We start from the raw sequence: 19,202 nt of genomic DNA on the forward strand, positions 1-19,202 counted from the left end.
AGGGCTTCTCCGTGGTGTAAAACTCTGACTCTGAGACCCCATGAATTTTTCCGCAAACTATCTAGATTGGGGCCAGTATCCTCTCAGTTCCATAATCTTGTTAAAACTTGCCTCCCCCATAAGGGATTTCCAGTCTTCATCAAAGATCTAGCCTCTGAACTTCCTGCAAAGATCTCCAACTTGGACTACATCAATGACTGCTTGCCTCCCAGAGTTTCAGTCTTGTCCTTCGAGTCTTTCTTCCCCTGAATTCCCAAGTCTGCACTCCAGCACTGAGACACAGCCACACTGAGCAGAACACCATTGCTCCAGAGGGTTACCTTTACCCCAGTGGCTCAGGGCAGAGAGTTGCCAACCTTCCAGTATCTTCCCGGCTCTGCAGGCCTTTTCCCAAACCCTCGCCACTTGTGAGCCTTTCATCTGCTGCACTTTTACTGCTGAAAGTGTCATTGAGTGTCTTTAAGACAGATATAGACAGGTTCTTGATTGATAAGGGGATCAGGGGTAACGGGGATGAGAAAAATATCAGCCACGATTGAATGACAGATCAGACACCTTGGGCCGAATGGCCTAATTCTGTTCCTATCTCTTATGGGAGCCTCTTTTCTTTCTTTCTTTCTTTCTTTCTTTCTTTCTTTCTTTCTTTCTTTCTTTCTTTCTTTCTTTCTTTCTTTCTTTCTTTCTTTCTTTCTTTCTTTCTTTCTTTCTTTCTTTCTTTCTTTCTTTCTTTCTTTCTTTCTTTCTTTCTTTCTTTCTTTCTTTCTTTCTTTCTTTCTTTCCTTCCTTCCTTCCTTCCTTCCTTCCTTCCTTCCTTCCTTCCTTCCTTCCTTCCTTCCTTCCTTCCTTCCTTCCTTCCTTCCTTCCTTCCTTCCTTCCTTCCTTCCTTCCTTCCTTCCTTCCTTCCTTCCTTCCTTCCCTCCCTCCCTCCCTCCCTCCCTCCCTCCCTCCCTCCCTCCCTCCCTCCCTCCCTCCCTCCCTCCCTCCCTCCCTCCCTCCCTCCCTCCCTCCCTCCCTCCCTCCCTCCCTCCCTCCCTCCCTCCCTCCCTCCCTCCCTCCCTCCCTCCCTCCCTCCCTCCCTCCCTCCCTCCCTCCCTCCCTCCCTCCCTCCCTCCCTCCCTCCCTCCCTCCCTCCCTCCCTCCCTCCCTCCCTCCCTCCCTCCCTCCCTCCCTCCCTCCCTCCCTCCCTCCCTCCCTCCCTCCCTCCCTCCCTCCCTCCCTCCCTCCCTCCCTCCCTCCCTCCCTCCCTCCCTCCCTCCCTCCCTCCCTCCCTCCCTCCCTCCCTCCCTCCCTCCCTCCCTCCCTCCCTCCCTCCCTCCCTCCCTCCCTCCCTCCCTCCCTCCCTCCCTCCCTCCCTCCCTCCCTCCCTCCCTCCCTCCCTCCCTCCCTCCCTCCCTCCCTCCCTCCCTCCCTCCCTCCCTCCCTCCCTCCCTCCCTCCCTCCCTTCCCTCCCTCCCTCCCTCCCTCCCTCCCTCCCTCCCTCCCTCCTTCCCTCCCTTCCCTCCCTCCCTCCCTCCCTCCCTCCCTCCCTTCCTTCCCTCCTTCCCTTCTTTCTTCGGGCAATGAAACTGCGGGCAAGATTAGAGTTTGGGTAGAGGGCGGCACGGTCGCACAGTGGTTAGCACTGCTGCTTCATAGCTCCAGGGACCTGGGTTCGATTCCTGTCTTGGGTCCCTGTCTGTGTGGAGTTTGCACATTCTCCTCGTGTCTGCGTGGGTTTCCTCTGGGTGCTCCGGTTTCCTCCCACAGTTCAAAAAATGTGCGGGTTAGGTTGATTGGCCATGCTAAAAATTGCCCTTCGTGTCCTGAGATGCGTAGGTTAGAGGGATTAGTGGGTAAATATGTAGGGATATGGGGGTAGGGCCTGGGTGGGATTGTGGTCGGTGCAGACTCGATGGGCCGAATGGCCTCTTTCTGTACTGTAGAGTTTCTATGATTCTAGGAGAAAGATAGTGGGCTGCATTTTGTGTGTTTTTGGGAGGGAGTGGGGGCAGGTGGGCATGTAAAATACGGCAGGTGCCAATCCCACCACATACCCACCCACCCCCAGCTGAAGGGCAGACATCCCATTGAGTGCCTAATTAGCAGCAGGTATGGCTGCCTCCAAGATGGTAGCTGCTCATTGTTAATTGGACAATGTTGCAGTTTCTCTGAGACTGAATGTCAGGCAAGTAAATGACAGCACAGACAGTGGAAGGACATCAAAACCCCAAAACTGTAACACTCGTTCTTTTTCCTTCACAGCTGCTGCCTGGTCTGAGTATTTTCCATGTTTTTATTCTGATTTCGAGGTTCCCCAACATTTTGCATTTATGAAAATCTAGAGGTGGATGCCAACATACAAGTGGAAGCAGATTCCATGGTTTGCATGTGTTGCCAAGGGGTTGCATGTAGATGAGAGAGAGAGGAGGCATTCATGGAGTGATCCTTGAGGGACTGCAGAGACAACTGTGTGGGAACAAGAAGTGAAACCATTGCGGAAGATGCTCTGACCATGATTGGATGGGCAAGAGTGCAGTCAAGTCCTACTGAGCAGGAGAATAGACAGTGGCATCAGAGAAGAGTGGTGTGGCTGTAGCAGGGAATTACAAGGAGGATTAGAGTACATGGTCACAGTGAACAAAGAAAATTACAGCACAGGAACAGGCCCTTCGGCCCTCCAAGTCTGCACCGATGATGCTTCCCGACTGAACTAAAACCCCCCTACCCTTCCGGGGACCATATCCCTCTATTCCCATCCTATTCATGCATTTGTCCAGACGCACCTTAAAACTCACTAAGTATGTTCTTCCACTACCTCCCCCGGCAGCGAGTTCCAGGCACCCACCACCCTCTGTGTTAAAGCTTGCCTCGTACATCTCCTTTAAACCTTCCCTCGCACCTTAAACCTTTGCCCCCTAGTAATTGACTCTTCCACCCTGGGGAACAAGCTTCTGACTATCCACTCTGTCCATGCCCCTCATAATCTTGTAGACATCTATCAGGCTGCCTCTCAACCTCCGTCGCTCCAGTGAGTGGATGTAATTCGTGATCGATGTGGGCTATCTTTGTGTTTATAGCGGATTAGTAATTGAAAGGAGTTACATGTGGAATTGGGGGGGAAAATGAGCAAGAGCTTTTGAGCTTATTTTACATTCCAGGTTTTTGGAGAGGAAAGGGAGGCTGAAACAGAGATTGTGATGGCTGTTTTTGGGAGGGAGGAAAAGCAGCATCTGCTGAAAGAGTCTTTAGAATGTCAGCTCGCTTTGGCCCCAGATGAAAAGTGTGATTGTAAGTGATTGAAGGCAAGGTTATTCTTAAAAGATGCAGACCTGCTTTAGGACACAACTTTTATGTCTGTAAAGCATCTGGACTGGGGGATAAACTGTGTGTTTGAAGGGTTGTAGTTGTTCAGATTAACAAACCCACCTTGGCTCAGTTCATGTGACTCCTAAAAGAAAGTTTTTAAAAAACAAGACTGGAAAAAAGCTTTTCAGCTGTTGGTTTAAGGCAGAGACTTTGATTCTTATATGAAACTAGAAGCTTTACATCTGGTGCTAGCTGCTGCATTGGCCTAACATTCCATTGAGTATTGTGGTTTTTAATGTGTTAAACCATCAAATGTTCCATTTGTGATATATTCTATACAGTGAGATGGAGCGTAACCTATTTATGTTCTGTGGTAGGCTTGACGGATTCTGAGGGCCATTTCACATTTCATTACATTTCAAGTATCTTGCTGATAAAACTGGTTCTTTTTCTCAGATTCCCCTTTGCCCCAGTTTCTCCTTCCTCTTGTCCCCACATCCTTCCCCCTACCCCGGCCAAGATTTTCTAACGAACATTGCACATTACTTTGCATAAAATGGCTAAAATTGTATTGTTGTGTTACAGGCCTTTTTATGGTTTTCACGAGAAAGAAAAGCAGTTCATGAAGATTTATCTGTACAATCCTCTGATGGTTAAAAGGTACAGTGAAGTTAACTAGGTATTTACATGTCGTTTTTCAATTGTCATAAATCCGGAACTTATTTACCCATGCCATGATAACCACAGAGTTTTGGCTATTGCATAACTTCTGATGGATTGATAGATGGTGGCGAGATGTTAGATAAACTTCTGTTATTTGATATCTGTTCTGAATGATACCTTTTCTTTGACTGTAAGAGGTGAAAAAAGTGGAGTAAGTCTTTCAACCCATTAGTGCAGTGTCCCCATGCTGTCCCCATGCTGTCCCTTGCCACATAAACCATAGAATCCCTACAGTGCAGAAAGAGGCCATCTAGCCCATCAAGTCTGCACCAGCTCTCCAAAAGAGCATCTCACCCAGACTCTGCCCTCTGTTCTATCCCTGTAATCCCGTGCATTTACCACCTAACCTACACATCCCTGGACACTAAACGGCATTTTAGCATGGCCAATCCACCTAACCCGCACATCTTTGGACTGTGGAAGGAAACCGGAGCACCCGGCAGAAACCCACACAGACATGGAAAAGATACAAACGCCACACGTTCACTTGGGTCCCTGGCAGTGAGGTAGCAGTGCGAGCCTTTGGTCCACCCTGATGAGCTAAGAGGAAGCTGTCTTGCATAACATTCCTGAATAAAGCCAGGTTGAAATTTTGTTCCACCCTGCTTGTCTGTTTTAATAAAGTACTACTTTCCATTGTATTGAACTTGGGGATTGTACTGTACAATCCCTAACTTCAAAATTGGGACAAATTGGAAAAAGGATGTAGCTCCCAATAAATGTGACACATTTATTGCAGGTAAGTTTGTCCATTTTTTAAAAATCCGTAAGGTGTAGTGTTCCTGACTCGTATTGTAAATGGAAATTTAGCCTTCCAGTGAGCTGGTGCACTCCTAATTCATCATCAATTGTTACAACACTAGTAGGATTTTTATTTAAAAGTGATCTTGAGTAAAAGAACAGCACAGGATCAGGCCCTTCGGCCCTCCAAGCCTGCGCCGGGTCACATTGTCCTATCTAGACCAACCGCTTATATCCCTCTATTCCCCGTCTGTTCATGTCTATCCAGAGAAGCCTTAAATGCCACTAACATGTCTGCCTCCGCCACCTCGCTTGGCAGTGCATTCCAGGCCCCCACCACCCTCTGTAAAAATAAATCTTCCCCCGCACATCTCCTGAAGTTTGAAAGTCTTGATAATGTTTTGTTTCTGCTTCCATATCTTCCTGACTGTTGTATAGTTCCACAAATGTGAATATTTGTAAGCTTAGTCTTTACTGTGATATTAAAGAGCTATTGAGGCATTTTGCTGCTAACTGCTCTTGAGAAATCTGAATGCCATTAGAAGGTCGATGGATGCTGTCAGCTTTCTGAAGGAGGAGTTTGTTGAGTGGTTTCTTCCAAATCCTCAATTTTCTTTCTCAAATATCCGCTTTTGAGTTGTACGCCACTATCATTTTTTTAATCTAATAAGTCTGATTAAAAATATATTCTCTTGATATCTCTCTTTGTTTGTGTTTCCTGTTAAAGACTGTCCAGTGGAAACATTGCACCTAATGAGAACTATTAATTTTGAATGCCTCAGCACTTGTGTAGCGCTTCTAACAAAATATCCTGTGGCTCTTCATCTGCATGTAATCCTACAGAAAATTAATATTGAACCAAAGCAGGAGATATTAGGGTAGAGTGTGATTGAAGAGAAGTTTTAAAGAGGGTCGTGGATAGACAGTGATTTAGGGATGCACTTTCAGAGCATGGAATATGTGTAGTTGAGGGAACAGCTACTGTTGATGGAACAGTGTAAGAGGTATGTGAGGTTAGAGTTGAAGAAACAGACAATTCAGTGTGGTGTGAGGCTGGAGAAGGTTATGGAGATGGGGGGAGAAGAGTCCATAGATTGAAAAATGACTGAATTTTTGAACGGGATTTGGTCGACCCGGGAGCCACTGTTAGGTCAGCAGCACCAGTAATAGGTTACTGGGATAGTATGATTAGCAACACCAGCAGTGGTTTGAATAAGATGAAATTTATGAAAGGTAGAAAATGGGTGATAGCCCAGGGGAGCATTAGAATAGTTCAGTCTGGAGGTAACAAATCATGGGCAGTATGGATGGAGATGAACAAAATACCCAGGTGGAAATGACTGGACTTTGTCACGGTGGATATGGATTTGGAATCTTAACTTGGGGTGGCACCGTGGTTGGCGCTGCTGCCTCACAGCACCAGGGCCCTGGGTTCGATTCCCGGCTTGGGCCACTGTAAAATCTGCATGCTCTTCCCATGTCTGCGTGGGTTTCCTCCGGGTGTTCTGGTTTCTCCCACAGTCCAGAAGACGTGCTGGTTAGGTGCATTGGCCATGCTAAATTCTCCCTCCGTGTACCCGAACAGGCACCAGAGTGTGGCAACTAGGGAATTTTCACAGTAACTTCATTGCAGTGTTAGTTTAGGCCTACTTGTGATACTAATAAGTAAATAAAAATAATGAGGGTGTCAAGGTTGTGACAGTCTGATTCAGCTGAGTTGGTGGCCTGTGAGGGAGATGGAATCAGTGGCAGGTGTCAAAGGCTATGTCTTCGGTCTTTCCAATGTTTAATTGGAGGAAATTGCAACTCACCCAGAACTGGATGTTGGAAGAAAATTCTTGCACAATAGCGGGAATGGAAGAATGAGAAAGGTGATGATGTGATAGAGCTAGCTGTTGTCATGTCCCTGCACGATGTTTCTGAGAGGTGACGTGGCTGAAAAATAGAAGCCACCGAAGTAAAGTTTCATTGAGGGACTTCAGAGATGATGGTGCATGGATGGGAAGAGAAGCCTTTGCTGCAGGGATTATCTATCTATTACTGAATAGGTTGGAGTAAAACGAGGAGAGGGAGCCCCATTCAGCTGGACAGCAAATGAGGATGGTGTGTGGTTGACCCTGTTAAAGGCTGCAGACAGAGAGATAATACAACATACTCCTGGAGGATGTAACTTGTGACTTTGCTCAGGGCCTTTTCAGCGTTATGGGTGGTTTGATGGGTGACAACAGGTTTACAGTATCAACTAGCATTGAAGCCACAAAGGAAAGTTAAGCGGTTAGCATCTCTTTGATCAGATCTCCTCTTGACCTTCTCCAATGAAAGAAATGCAATATTCTCCTTTTTCTCAATTAAACACCCTGATCCTCAATGCCTTCTTCCTAACTGTCTTCTCAAACCCGCCATGACTTTGAGACCCTTCATCAGTACGATACTCCAAACTGGGCACTATATTTTAGCTGCTATTTCGCCCTTGTACTCCATACTCCCATTTGTTAAAGTCTAGCATTTCATGTTCTTTTTACACTTTCAACTTGTCTTCATTTTTTTGTAATGTTGTGCTTATTTCCTCCTCTTCCATCAAACTGCATTGCCTCATTTCTATACCATTACATAGAAACATAGAAGATAGGGGCAGGAGGAGGCCATTTGTCCCTTCGAGCCTGCTCTGCCATTCATTACAATCATGGCTGATTGGTTTTGAGTTGGACATTGTTTACATCCCTCCAGTTTGAAATCTATTGACTGCTTTCCATCCTTTGACCAGCTTTGTATGTGTGCATCCTGTAACACCTTAACTTCAGCAAACCTTTTTTAAAAATTCATTTGTGGGACATGGGTGTCGCTGGCTGTCCAGCATTTATTGCCCATCCCTAGTTGCCCTTGGAGGGCAGTTGAGAGTCAACTACGTGGCTGTGGAGTCAAATGTAGGCCAGATTTCCTTCCCTAAAGCACCAGATGGGTTTTTCCGAAAATCATCAATGGTTTCATGGTCATCAGTAAATTCTTAATTCCAGATATTTTTGAATTCAAATTCCACCATCTGCAGTGATGGGATTTGAACCCTGGTCCCCAGAACATTAGCTGAGTTTCTGGATTAATAGTCCATCGATAATACCATTAGGCCATCACTTCCTCTATAAGCCACTTGGCTTGAAAATCTGTACAACTGTTGAGAGAATTTTCTGTATCAGTGCATTCAATGAATGCTTTTTGCTTTGTCATGCGTGCCTTATTCTCAAATCCATCAAATATTTAAAGAGAGATTTAGTTTGCACGATTCAGAATTGACACCAAGCCAAAGGTGAATTGTGTCATTACCTAATGATGAAAATTAAGCAAATGGGTTGGTGTCTGGATTGAGCCTTTGAGACATGTGTTTGGAATCGACCCTGACAGATGCCAAGAATATACCTCCACTCTAATGCTTTGTGAAATGAAAGCTTCTCTACAGTCTTCAGTCTATTGCACATTCATTATTGTATTAATTTGATATAACCATTCTAAATGGAGATGCTAGCAGGATGAATAATGTGGAAAATGGTCATGCTAGCGTGTAGAGGCCACTTGGGTGTTTATCTTGTTTTGGTGTGTTAAGCTCATGAAGGTTGGAAGGAAGTGGTAGGTGTTGTGGCTATAGCAGTGTTCACACAAAACTTTTCTCCGTACTTTCACATGGTGCGACATTAGCAAAAATAAACTTCTCCACCATTATGCTGTCAGGAATTAGTACTGAGAATCCAAGTGCATTTTGATCAGTTTGGATCAATTATCGTAACTTTTGTATTGCTTTTTAGGGTTTGTGAGTTGTTACAAGGAGGAGCTGTTATGAACAAATCCTACCAGCCATATGAAGCTCATCTGCCTTATCTCCTGCAACTCTTCATTGATCATAATCTGTATGGAATGAATCTTATTCACCTTGCAGCAGTAAAATTCAGAAAAACCCGAAGAAAAGGTAAGCTACAATTAGTGGCATTTAGAAAAGAGCCTTGGGGCAAGCATGTGAGATAGCAAAATCTAACCATTGCCCCTTGACATTCATTAGCATTAACATCACCGAATCCCCCACTGTCAACATCCTGGGGGTTACCATCGACCAGAAACTGTACTAGACAGCCATATACATATTTTGGCTACAAGAGCAGGTCAGAGGCTAGGAACCCTGTGGCAACTAACTCACCTCCTGACTCCCGAAAACCTGTCCACCATGAACAACAGGGGTGTCCAGACTTTAGAGACTTGCGGTCTACTTTTTGTTGACACATATCCTATCACGATCTACCAGCTTGGTCTTTCCACACTCCCTCACAGGGACATTCAAGCACGATGCATAATATAAGCTTTATACTGCCTGTCTATGGATCAAAAGAAGAAAAATGCACTCTTGCGCACTATTATGCAAAGATTTCGTCCCCTAAAGGGCATTAGGAAGGCAGGTGGGTTCTCACAACAATCTGATACTTTTGTGGCCAACAATTCCAGAATTTTAACCTAGTTTAATTGAATTTAAATTCTCCAACTGCACGATGAGATTTAAACTCTTGTCGTTCAGATAATTATAGAATCCCTACGGTGCAGAAGGAGGACATTTGGCCCATCGCGTCTGCACCAACAACAATCCCACCCCGGTCCTATCCCCGTAACCCCACATTTACCCTGCTAATCCCCCTGACACTAAGGGGCAATTTAGCATGGCCAATCTACCTAACCCACACATCTTTAGACTGTGGGAGGAAACTGGAGCACCCGGAGGAAACCCACGCTGACACGGGGAGAATGTGCAGACCCCACACTGACAGTGACCCAAGACTGGGACTCGAACCCGAGTCCCTGGCGCTGAGGCCTCTGGATTACAAATCTTATGATATAACATATGCTACTGTGCTCCAGTAGCAAAGGTTTAATGTTGTGTAATATTCAGTTGGCATTTGTACCATGGGTCCAGGATGTCTTTTATTTTTAATATGAATGCAAATAAGTGAGGACAGTTTTGTGCTGTTGATCCTTACCCACTCTGAATTGGGTTGTGACCCAAGGATAAAATCTTACAATAATACGGGAAAGACTGCTGCTTTTGCATGAGACTTTTGCAGTCAACAGGAGTGGGTGGGAGTTACTTTTCATCAGCCTGAACAAAATCTAAGTTCAAAGCTGCAAGGCCAATGTCTAACCCAGTTAACAAGTGAAAGTGTCCTAAATCTGTCTCAACTGTATTCTGCTTTCATAGAATCATGGAATCCTACAGTGCAGGAGGAGGCTATTCAGCCCATCATGTCTGTACCGACCACAACCCATCCAGGCCCTATCCCCATAACCTCATGCATTTACCCTAGCTAGTCTTCCTGACACCAAAGGGCAATTTAGCATGGCCAATCCACCTAACCCGCAGATCTTTGGACTGTGGGAGGAAACCCACGAAGACATGGGGAGAATGTGCAAACTGCACACAGACAGCGACCCCAGCTGAAATTGAACCCGGGTCCCTGGCACTGAGGCAGCCATGCTAACCAGTTTGCCACCGTGCTGCTCCAACATACTAGAAGTATTTTATGCAGGATTTTAGCAGCTGCCTTTACCAAAAGTGCACAATAAGCACCTAATTTGGTTTCCATTGTCTCATATAAAGTTACTCTTAACCTTTTCCATGCAGAAAGCGTGCACTGTTTGCACCAACTCTGTACATGTGCAGTGTACAACAAGAATGCACTGCTGACTCTAAATGTGCAGTGCACAGAGAACATGCGGTCAACTGGAAACTAGTTCCTGATTGACTGGTCAACCACGGCCATTGTTTTGGGCACCTTTGATCTACAAGGCACAAGTCAGGAATGTGTTGGAATGCTCTCCAGTTGCCTGGGCGATTACAGCTCCAACAAAGCAAGAAGCTCGACACCATCCGGGACAAAGCAGCCCACTAAATTGGTATCCCACTCACAAATATTCACTCCATCCACCACCGGTGCACAGAGGCAGCCGTGTGTACCCTCTACAAGATGCACTGCAGGAACTCACCAAGCCTCCTTAGACTACACCTTCCAAATCCACAACCTCTACCATCTAATAGGACTAGGGAAGCAGACACATGTAAACACCGTCACCACCTCCAAGTTCCCTTGCAAGCCACTCGCCATCCTGGCTTGAAAATATATTGTCATTCCTTCACTGCCACTGGAACACCCTCCTAATGAGCACTATGGGCATACCTGCACAACATGGATTGCAGCGTTTCAAGAGGGCAGTACATCACCTCATGAAAAATTTAAGGATGAGCAATACATTCTGGTCTAACTAGCCCACATCCCATCAACAAGTATTTAAAAAAAAACATAGAATTGTCACTGAGATTTATTGATTCTGAGTAATGTACTTCTTGATCTTTCTCTGTTGTTCAGAATTCTCTTGGGTATCTTTGTCGACAGAGTGGAATTGGCTAAAGCTTGTGGATTGAGTGCTTCTGTACATTTTTGTTTGGGACAGGTGTAAGAAATGGGAGTGCCCAGAAGCTAAAAGAAATTACGAAATTATCTGAATGAAAGTCTAGTTGAAATGAAAGTACATTTTGAAAGCCGCTGAGGAGTTTCTGTACTTGCCCAGTTAAGCTGTCTGAGGATTCCTTTTTAGGTAAATATATGCAACACAAGGGTAAACAATCCCAGCCATGCTTCTGAGGTCGGATAACCTGTTGAAGCATTCATGTAATGTCCATGGGCACCACCAGAGTTAAGTAACAAAAGCAGCATAATTGGCTAAACTGCTGTTTGTGTCCCACCAACACACTGGCTCTAATCCAACTTAGTTGTTCTGCATCACCTTTTTTGTCCTATAAACCACATAAATCATAGAAATCATAGAAACCCTACAGTGCAGAAGGAGGCCATTCGGCCCATCGAGTCTGCACCGACCACAATCCCACCCAGGCCATATCCCTACATATTTTACCCACTAATCCCACTAACCTACGCATCTCAGGACACTAAGGGGCAATTTTAGCATCGCCAATCAACCTAACCCGCACATCTTTGGACTTGGAGGAAATAGTGTAACTTGGAGGAAATAGTGTAATAGTAATGTGAATGTGTTCTGAGGATAGGTAACAGGCAATCCATATGCAGACATCCCTGAGTAGAGCAAGTCAGTTCTAGTCTGATACCATGCTTCAGTGCTGCGCTGTACCAGTACAAAGCCTGACTATGTGACATGTTCTCTGCTAACTTCTCTTCTAAGGGGCAGCACAGTAGCACTGCTGCCTCACCGCGCCAGGGACTTGCATTCAGTTTGGGTCGCTGTCTGTGCGGAGTCTGCACGTCCTCCCCGTGTCTGCATGGGCTTCCTCCGGGTGTTCCGGTTTCCTCCCAGGGTCAGAAAGACGTGCTGGTTAGGTGCCTTGGCCGTGCTAAATTCTCCCTCAGTGTACCTGAACAGACGCCGGAGTGCGGCGACTAGGGGATTTTCACCGTAACTTCATTGCAGTGTTAATGTAAGCCTACTTGTGACACTAATAAATAAAATAAAACTAAACCCTCGATGTCCGACAGTTCAAGCTCATCAGAAAGTGATTTTAAAACGGGTGTGATGAGACACTGGCCGGAGTTCTCCCAAAAAAAATTCTAAGTGTTGAATTCGTGTGAAAACTGCAGTAATTCAAACTTTTTTCAGTAGAATCTCCCCCACTCTGCACTGCAGAAGCCACCAGTGTGAATATCATTATAAATCAGTCAGTGGGGCCTATTCCCACCCAGGAAGCTGAAACCAGTGAGCCTCTGCACATCCCAATTGCTGGCCAGTCTGGGGCCTCCAGGCCAGCTCCAGCCCACCCCAATCGCTGGCCTCCCTCCTTAGTTGACCAATCCCAGTGGCAGTGGGACCCCCCGATTGCCCCCTTGGCATTGCCGAATGCCTGGTGGGCAGTGCCGGGGGCAGATTGGCATTGCCAGGATGCCCATGCTCTGGGGGCACCACCCACCATCCCCCAACCCCTGAGGAACCCTGATTGGCCCCGCCCTCTTCACTCCAGCAGGCTCGTTCCACTAATGCCCCGAAAGTGGCGGGGGGAGAGCTGTTGTAAACCACACTGGAGTGAAACACTCTGGCAGAGTGGGGAGAGGCTAGCAGGCCTGGAGAATTTAGTCCTGGGCCCGCTAATAGTATTTAAATTATATTTAAAATATCATTGAAATGGCGGCTCCGTCACCATGCCGATTTCCAGCAGACCGTGCCCGAGGTCTGGCACTAGGAGATGCTAGTGGAGCGTGAATCCTGCACATTGCCCCCCCCCCCCCCCCCCCCCCCCCGCAATTCTCCCGGCCCACTGTGCTAAATTAGCACAGTGGGATGGGAGAATCACAGCCAGTCATCCTAGCACAACAAAGCTCTCGCTGACCAGCACAGTGCAGACCATGTTTACAATTTCTTGCAACAAACTCTGATGCTGGTGGAGAGGATTCAAACAGCGGTTTCAGCCACAAAACCACAGGGATGAATGAGCAGAATGGACATTTAGCATGCATTTCCGCATGCCCAGTTAGACCACATCTACACGCCTGTGCATCTGGTCAATCAGTTAGTATTTAATCTTTGTGTCTAACTTTGTGTGAAATGTCAGTCAGCCCATCTCTACCCTGTATTCAAAGACCCTTCGACACCTCAGGAGTACAGTGTTATACTTCAGATAGCTGGTTGGCGGAGGATAGTTCTGGAACCAATCCTTTCTTCAGCCGAGCATTTGTTTATAGAGTGAAATATTACAAGCGTGCACCTCCTACTATTCCATGATTTCAGTGTCTCTTTATGTGTATTTAATTGACTCCAGATAATGCTGTCTACCTGCTTATAATTAAACACAACTGATATACAATTAACAAGCAGTTTACACCCTAGCTTTCCCCAGTGGCCAGTCCCAGGAGGGAAAAGCTGTTGTGTTACTATCTCCATAATATGCCTGTGGTGTGCTGGGAGTGATCTGTGTTGCAAGGGAGTCGGAGATGAGGTTATTTTTCCTCTGTTTGATGACATGTGTTTGCTTATGGTGACATGGCAAGTTCAATGGGATTCGGTTTTAACCACAGGTGATCAATACGAAAAATGCCCTCCTGAAAAAGCCGGTTCAGAGTTCAGCAACACCAGTAGCAAAGAGAATGAAAAGTCGTGGAAAAGCCCCATCTCTACCAAGTCTAAGGGATCACCAACACCAACGGAGAAGTCCTTTACTTGCTCCTTTGTGAGGTGGGAAGAAGATGACATACCAAGGTTAGCCAGTAATTAAAAATATTTTGCTTTTCATCTTTGAAAGCCCAAATTTGGCTTTCAGCTTTAGATTTCTGTTTGTTGTGATTCCTGTATTGAGCTATACATGATTACAATATTATTTTGCTATTTAACATGGACACAGTAGAGTAACCCAGAAACCTGGACTAATGACCCAGAGACATGAGATCAAATCCCATCATAAAGTCAATTAAGTTTAATTAAATTAAGGGATGGGCATTGGGTGGAGATAATAGACATTGGGGATGGTGGCACAGTGGTTAGCACTGCTGCCTCACAGTGCCAGGGACCCGGGTTCGATTCCTGGCTTGGGTCACTGTCTGTGCAGTTCGTACATTCTCACCGTGTCTGCGTGGGTTTCCTTCGGGTGCTCTGGTTTCCCCCCACAGTCTGAAAAATGTGCTGGTTAGGTGCATTGGCCATGCTAAATTCTCCCTCCGTGTACCTGAACAGGCGCCAGAGTGTGACAACTAGGGGATTTTCACGGTCCCTTCATTGCAGTGTTAATGTAAACCTACTTGTGACACAAATAAAGTTTAAATATCCGGAATTTAAGAAACTAGTATTAATAGTGGTGACCATGAAGCTACTGAATTGTCGTTAAAAGTTATTTGGTTCACTAATGTCCTTGAGGGAAGAAAATCTTCTGTTCATACCCATGTGACTCCCACGTAGTTAATCTTGAACTGTCCTCCGAAAAGACTTAGCAAGTCACTCTGTTATGGTAAAGAAGGTGACATACCACCACTATCTCGAGGGCAATTGGGGATAAGCGTGGGCTTTTGCAGTGATGCCCACATTGCTTAAGTAATATTGAGAACTGTGTTTTGATTTTTAAAAAAATGAAGATTGGTTTTGGAATCCTGAGGTGTGACACCTCTGACTTATCCAAATTGGTCATTCTCAACATAACCCTGTTACTTTGGGGGAAGTTGTGCTGAGGAGAAGGCAGGAACTTCCTGAAAGAGTAAGTTGCCCAGATTTCGCCTCTACAATTCCCAGTGCTTGGAGTAAGAGTGGTGTTGTCAGATCTTGATTAAGTCTGGGTGGCACAGTGGTTAGCACTGTTGCCTCAGCGGCAGGGACCTGGGTTCCATTCCGGCCTTGGGTCACTGTCTGTGTGGAGTTTGCACTTTCTCCCCATGTCTGCGTGGGTTTCCACCGGGTGCTCTGGTTCCTTCCCACGCTCCAAAGATGTGCGGGTTAGGTTGATTGGCCATGCTAAATTAACCCTAATGTCAGGGGGATTAGCAGGGTAAATGAGGGTTACGGGAATAGGGCCTGGAAGGGATTGTGATCGGTACAGACCAGATGGGCCAAATGGCGGCGGCCTGTATTGTAGGGATTCTATGAAGTCACCTGACCTTTAGTATATCGTAATGGGGAAGCAGAGTATCTTGAGAAAAAGCTCATTCTTGTGGTTCTCTGTGTTTTAGGAAGGATTTCTGATATATTGAACAAGGCGGTGTATTATTCAGCCATATTTGTTTACCCTCCCATGTATTTCCAGGAATAGACTGAAGGATTTCTACCCATTGAGAGTTCTTTGTTTCAATCATTGAACTGCAATATTACCTCTCTCCCTCCACAAATGTTGCCTGTCCTCCTGTTTGCCACGTTTACGGATTTATTTCAGATTTCCATCATCTGCAGTACTTTGCTTTTATATGGGGAGTTTGTTTGCTGCTCTGGGCAATCCTTTACTGTATATAACCCAACCGTGCCTTCAGTCTATTTTTTTCTCATTATTTGAAGCTGTTTTCCAAAGGATCTTTTTTAAAACAATTCTAAACTTGGTCGGTTCCATCTGGAGGTACTTCAGAACTGGTGTAACCTGGTTGCACTTTTCTTGAAGGTAGAGTGGCTTTGCTCAGTCTGCTTCTATTCACTACCAGTCCAGCTTTTAGAATTTATGTTCCAGATAGAGTAGCTCTTCAATCATTTCCATCTTCATTGCGTTCCACCAGCTTCTTGTCCTCAGTGCCTAGATTCTTTTTAATTTTTCCATTTTACAAGTTCATCCAAAGCATTAACCAGTTCTTGGGCCCCAAGCTCGCGCCTTCCATTCTTCCATCAGTGTCGCTTCATTTATTGCTCCACTTTGCCCCCTTTGCACCATTTTCAGTGCTCCTTTCATGGCTCTGCAGCTTAAAGAACAAAGAAAAATATAGTAAGAAGTCTCAACACCAGGTTAAAGTCCAACAGGTTTATTTGGTATCAGGAACTTTTGGAGCGCTGCTCCATCAGGTGATAAGTACAGCACCTTTTGAGGAAGAGAGTTCCTGAGCTCCGAGAGAAAAATAATTCTCCTCACCTCAGTCTTAAATGGGCGACCCCTTATTATTAAACACCGACCCCTAGTTCTAGATTCTCTGACAGGAGGAAACATCCTCTCCACATCCACCCTGTCAATACCCCTCAGGATCTCAAAAGTTTCGATCAAGTCACCTCTTGCTCTTCTAAACTCCAGTTCTCCAAACCTAACCTGTCCAACCTTTCCTTGTAAGACAACCCGCCCGTTCCAGGTATTAATCTAGTAAACCTTCTCTGAACTGCTAATACATTTACATCTTTCCTTAAATAAGGAGAGAAATTACTGTACTGTACTCCAAATGTGGTCTCACCAATGCCCTGCACCACTGAAGCAAAATCTCCCTACTTTTATAATCGATCCCCCTCTCGAGAAATAATAACACCCGACTAGCTCTCCTAATTACTTCCCTGTATACTGACCTTTTGTATTTCACACACTAGGGTACCTGGATCCCCCTGAATCACAAGAGGTCTGCAATCTAGGCCGAGTTACGAGATTCCTGGTATCATTTTTCCATGTTTTGTTTAGTGGGAAACCTATTTCCACTGGTATTTTGACATGTGTGTGCAAATTATCCACTAGCATGCTGGGGCTCCTTCATATTGAATTTCTGCCTGAGAGTACATTGTGTGATTTATAACTATTTCTGTTTGAAGATGCTGGATTTGATCAGTTTGCACTGATCCCAGTGTATGTGAATGATGTGCAGTTTTATTGAATAAATTAGTAATGAAAGTATTCTCGTTTGCACAAGGCATTAATTCAACTCTTGGTTATGCTGTAGTTCCTTAGTGCTTGAGGATATTGATCGGCAAAGCACCTGTGAACTTGAAGTGGATGCTGTTGCAGCTGATATATTAAACCGTTCAGAAATTGAAGGTATTATAAATATATATAGAATACATTAGAGGATATAATTCTCTAGCTTTCTCACTGTAACATTTGCTTCATGTAGAAACAGTATATGATTTGCATCTTGCGAAAATAATTTTATGTTGAACGCATTTCATATGAGCAGTCTGGTTCAGCAATATGTCCGCATATCTTCAGGATTTCAAGTACTGTTAATTTTTTTAGAAGTTGAATGCATACAGTGTTTTAATTTGGAACAAGGATGTATGTTCTAATTTAGAGGTCGGGTCCGGTTGGTTGCTTTGGGATAGGAGTGTTGACGACTTTCCTCTGTTTTTCCTCTGTAGCTCAGGTTGGGAGAAACCCTGGTTTGCAGGCCATATGGGATGATGAGAAACAGCGTCGTCGTGAAAACAATATGTCCTCACAGATCGAGTCACCGGATTCACAGGGTAACTGCTGCAACTTACAAAAGCACAGGTTTTCTGTCATGTGCACTGATTGTGAGAACAGGAAAATCTCATGGTTACTCCGTAGCTCCATCTATAGTATAAATAACAGTAGAGACCAAAAAAGTAACGTCATCAATGTACACCAGAATATTCAATTCTGTCACTTCTCCCTCTGCGCTATTCTATCTGTGTTGCTGCCAAAAATGGAGTTGGATTGTCAGCTTAAATGACCATATGTAAAACTCATTAGTTATTGGGTTTGAATTTTAGCTCACCTCTTGTGGTTTAAGCACAGCATCAGTGTGACTGCTGAGTTATTCCACTAATCAGCCTCTTGTTCTGAGATTGTGTCCATGGTTCTGGAATTACCTGCCAGGAGAAACATCCATCCTGCATCTACTCTGTTGCGCCCTTTTCAGAATGTTGTATGTTTCGATGAGATCGCCTCCTTCTGACCTTTAAGAAGACAGGCCCAGTCTCCTCAGTCTCTTCTCATAGGGCAATCTGCCGTCCCAGGAACCAGTCTGGAGAACCTGCGTTGTGCTCTTTCTATGACAAGTAAGGGAAGGTGATGGCCTAGTGGTATTATCGCTAGACTATTAATCCAGAGACACGGCTAATGTTAGAACATAGAAAAACTACAGCACAAACAGGCCCTTCGGCCCACAAGTTGCGCCGGTCATGTCCCCACCTACCTAGGCCTATATATAGGCTTACCTATAACCCTCAATCCTATTAAGTCCAGAAGTCTCTTAAAAGACCCTATCGAGTTTGCCTCCACCACCATTGACGGCAGCCGATTCCACTCACCCACCACCCTCTAAGTGAAAAACTTACCCCTGACATCTCCTCTGTACCTACTCCCCAGCATCTTAAACCTGTGTTCTCTCGTAGCAGCCATTTCAGCCCTGGGAAAAAGCCTCTGAGAATCCACCCGATCTATACCTCTCAACATCTTGTACACAATGGTTCTGGGGACCCGGGTTCAAATCCCGTCACGGCAGGTGGTGGAATTTGAATTCAATAATAAAACAAATCTGGAACATGAATCCACTGATGACTGTGAAACCATTGTCGATTGTCGGAAAAACCCATCTGGTTCATTAAGGTCCTTTAGGGAAGGAAATCTGCCGTCCTTATCTGGTCTGGCCTACATGTGACTCCAGAGCCACAGCAATGTGGTTGACTCTCAACTGTCCTCGGGCAACTCGGGATGGGCAATAAATGCTGGCCAGCCAGCAACGTCCATGTCCCATGAATGAATTTAAAAAAGTATATCCTTCCTTGGGAAAAGCGACCAAAATTGTACACACTACCCCAGTTGTGGTCTCACCAAAGCTCAATTGCAGCAATATCTTTATCCTGTACTCAAACCCTCTTGCAATAAAGGCCATCAAATGATCTTCTGTTCCATATGGAGCATGGCCTTTTCTGCATTCCGCTGGATTACCACTTAATAACTTGGAGTTTAAACAGTAAAAGCTGTAGGAATGTTTACAGATACTAGGAAAGTTATCATGGATGAAGTGAGTAAATGCTCACTGTTAGGAGTTAATCGCTCGAAGGACAGT

At 45.2% G+C, this 19,202-nt stretch overlaps 1 protein-coding gene across 3 annotated transcripts in view; it reads left to right on the forward strand.

Moving 5' to 3' along the window:
* rev3l (REV3 like, DNA directed polymerase zeta catalytic subunit) overlaps positions 1-19,202 on the forward strand; it is a 190,088-nt gene that overhangs the window by 75,626 nt on the left and 95,260 nt on the right. For all 3 annotated transcript variants that reach the window (XM_078212338.1, XM_078212339.1, XM_078212340.1), the window contains exons 3-7: positions 3,871-3,945; positions 8,544-8,704; positions 13,815-13,995; positions 17,112-17,206; positions 17,527-17,631. In XM_078212338.1, coding sequence (XP_078068464.1) covers positions 3,871-3,945; positions 8,544-8,704; positions 13,815-13,995; positions 17,112-17,206; positions 17,527-17,631 — 617 coding nt within the window. The remainder of the gene's footprint in view (positions 1-3,870; positions 3,946-8,543; positions 8,705-13,814; positions 13,996-17,111; positions 17,207-17,526; positions 17,632-19,202) is intronic.

The sequence above is a fragment of the Mustelus asterias genome, chromosome 5 (genome assembly GCF_964213995.1).
Source record: "Mustelus asterias chromosome 5, sMusAst1.hap1.1, whole genome shotgun sequence".
Classification (NCBI taxonomy): Eukaryota; Metazoa; Chordata; class Chondrichthyes; order Carcharhiniformes; family Triakidae; genus Mustelus; species Mustelus asterias.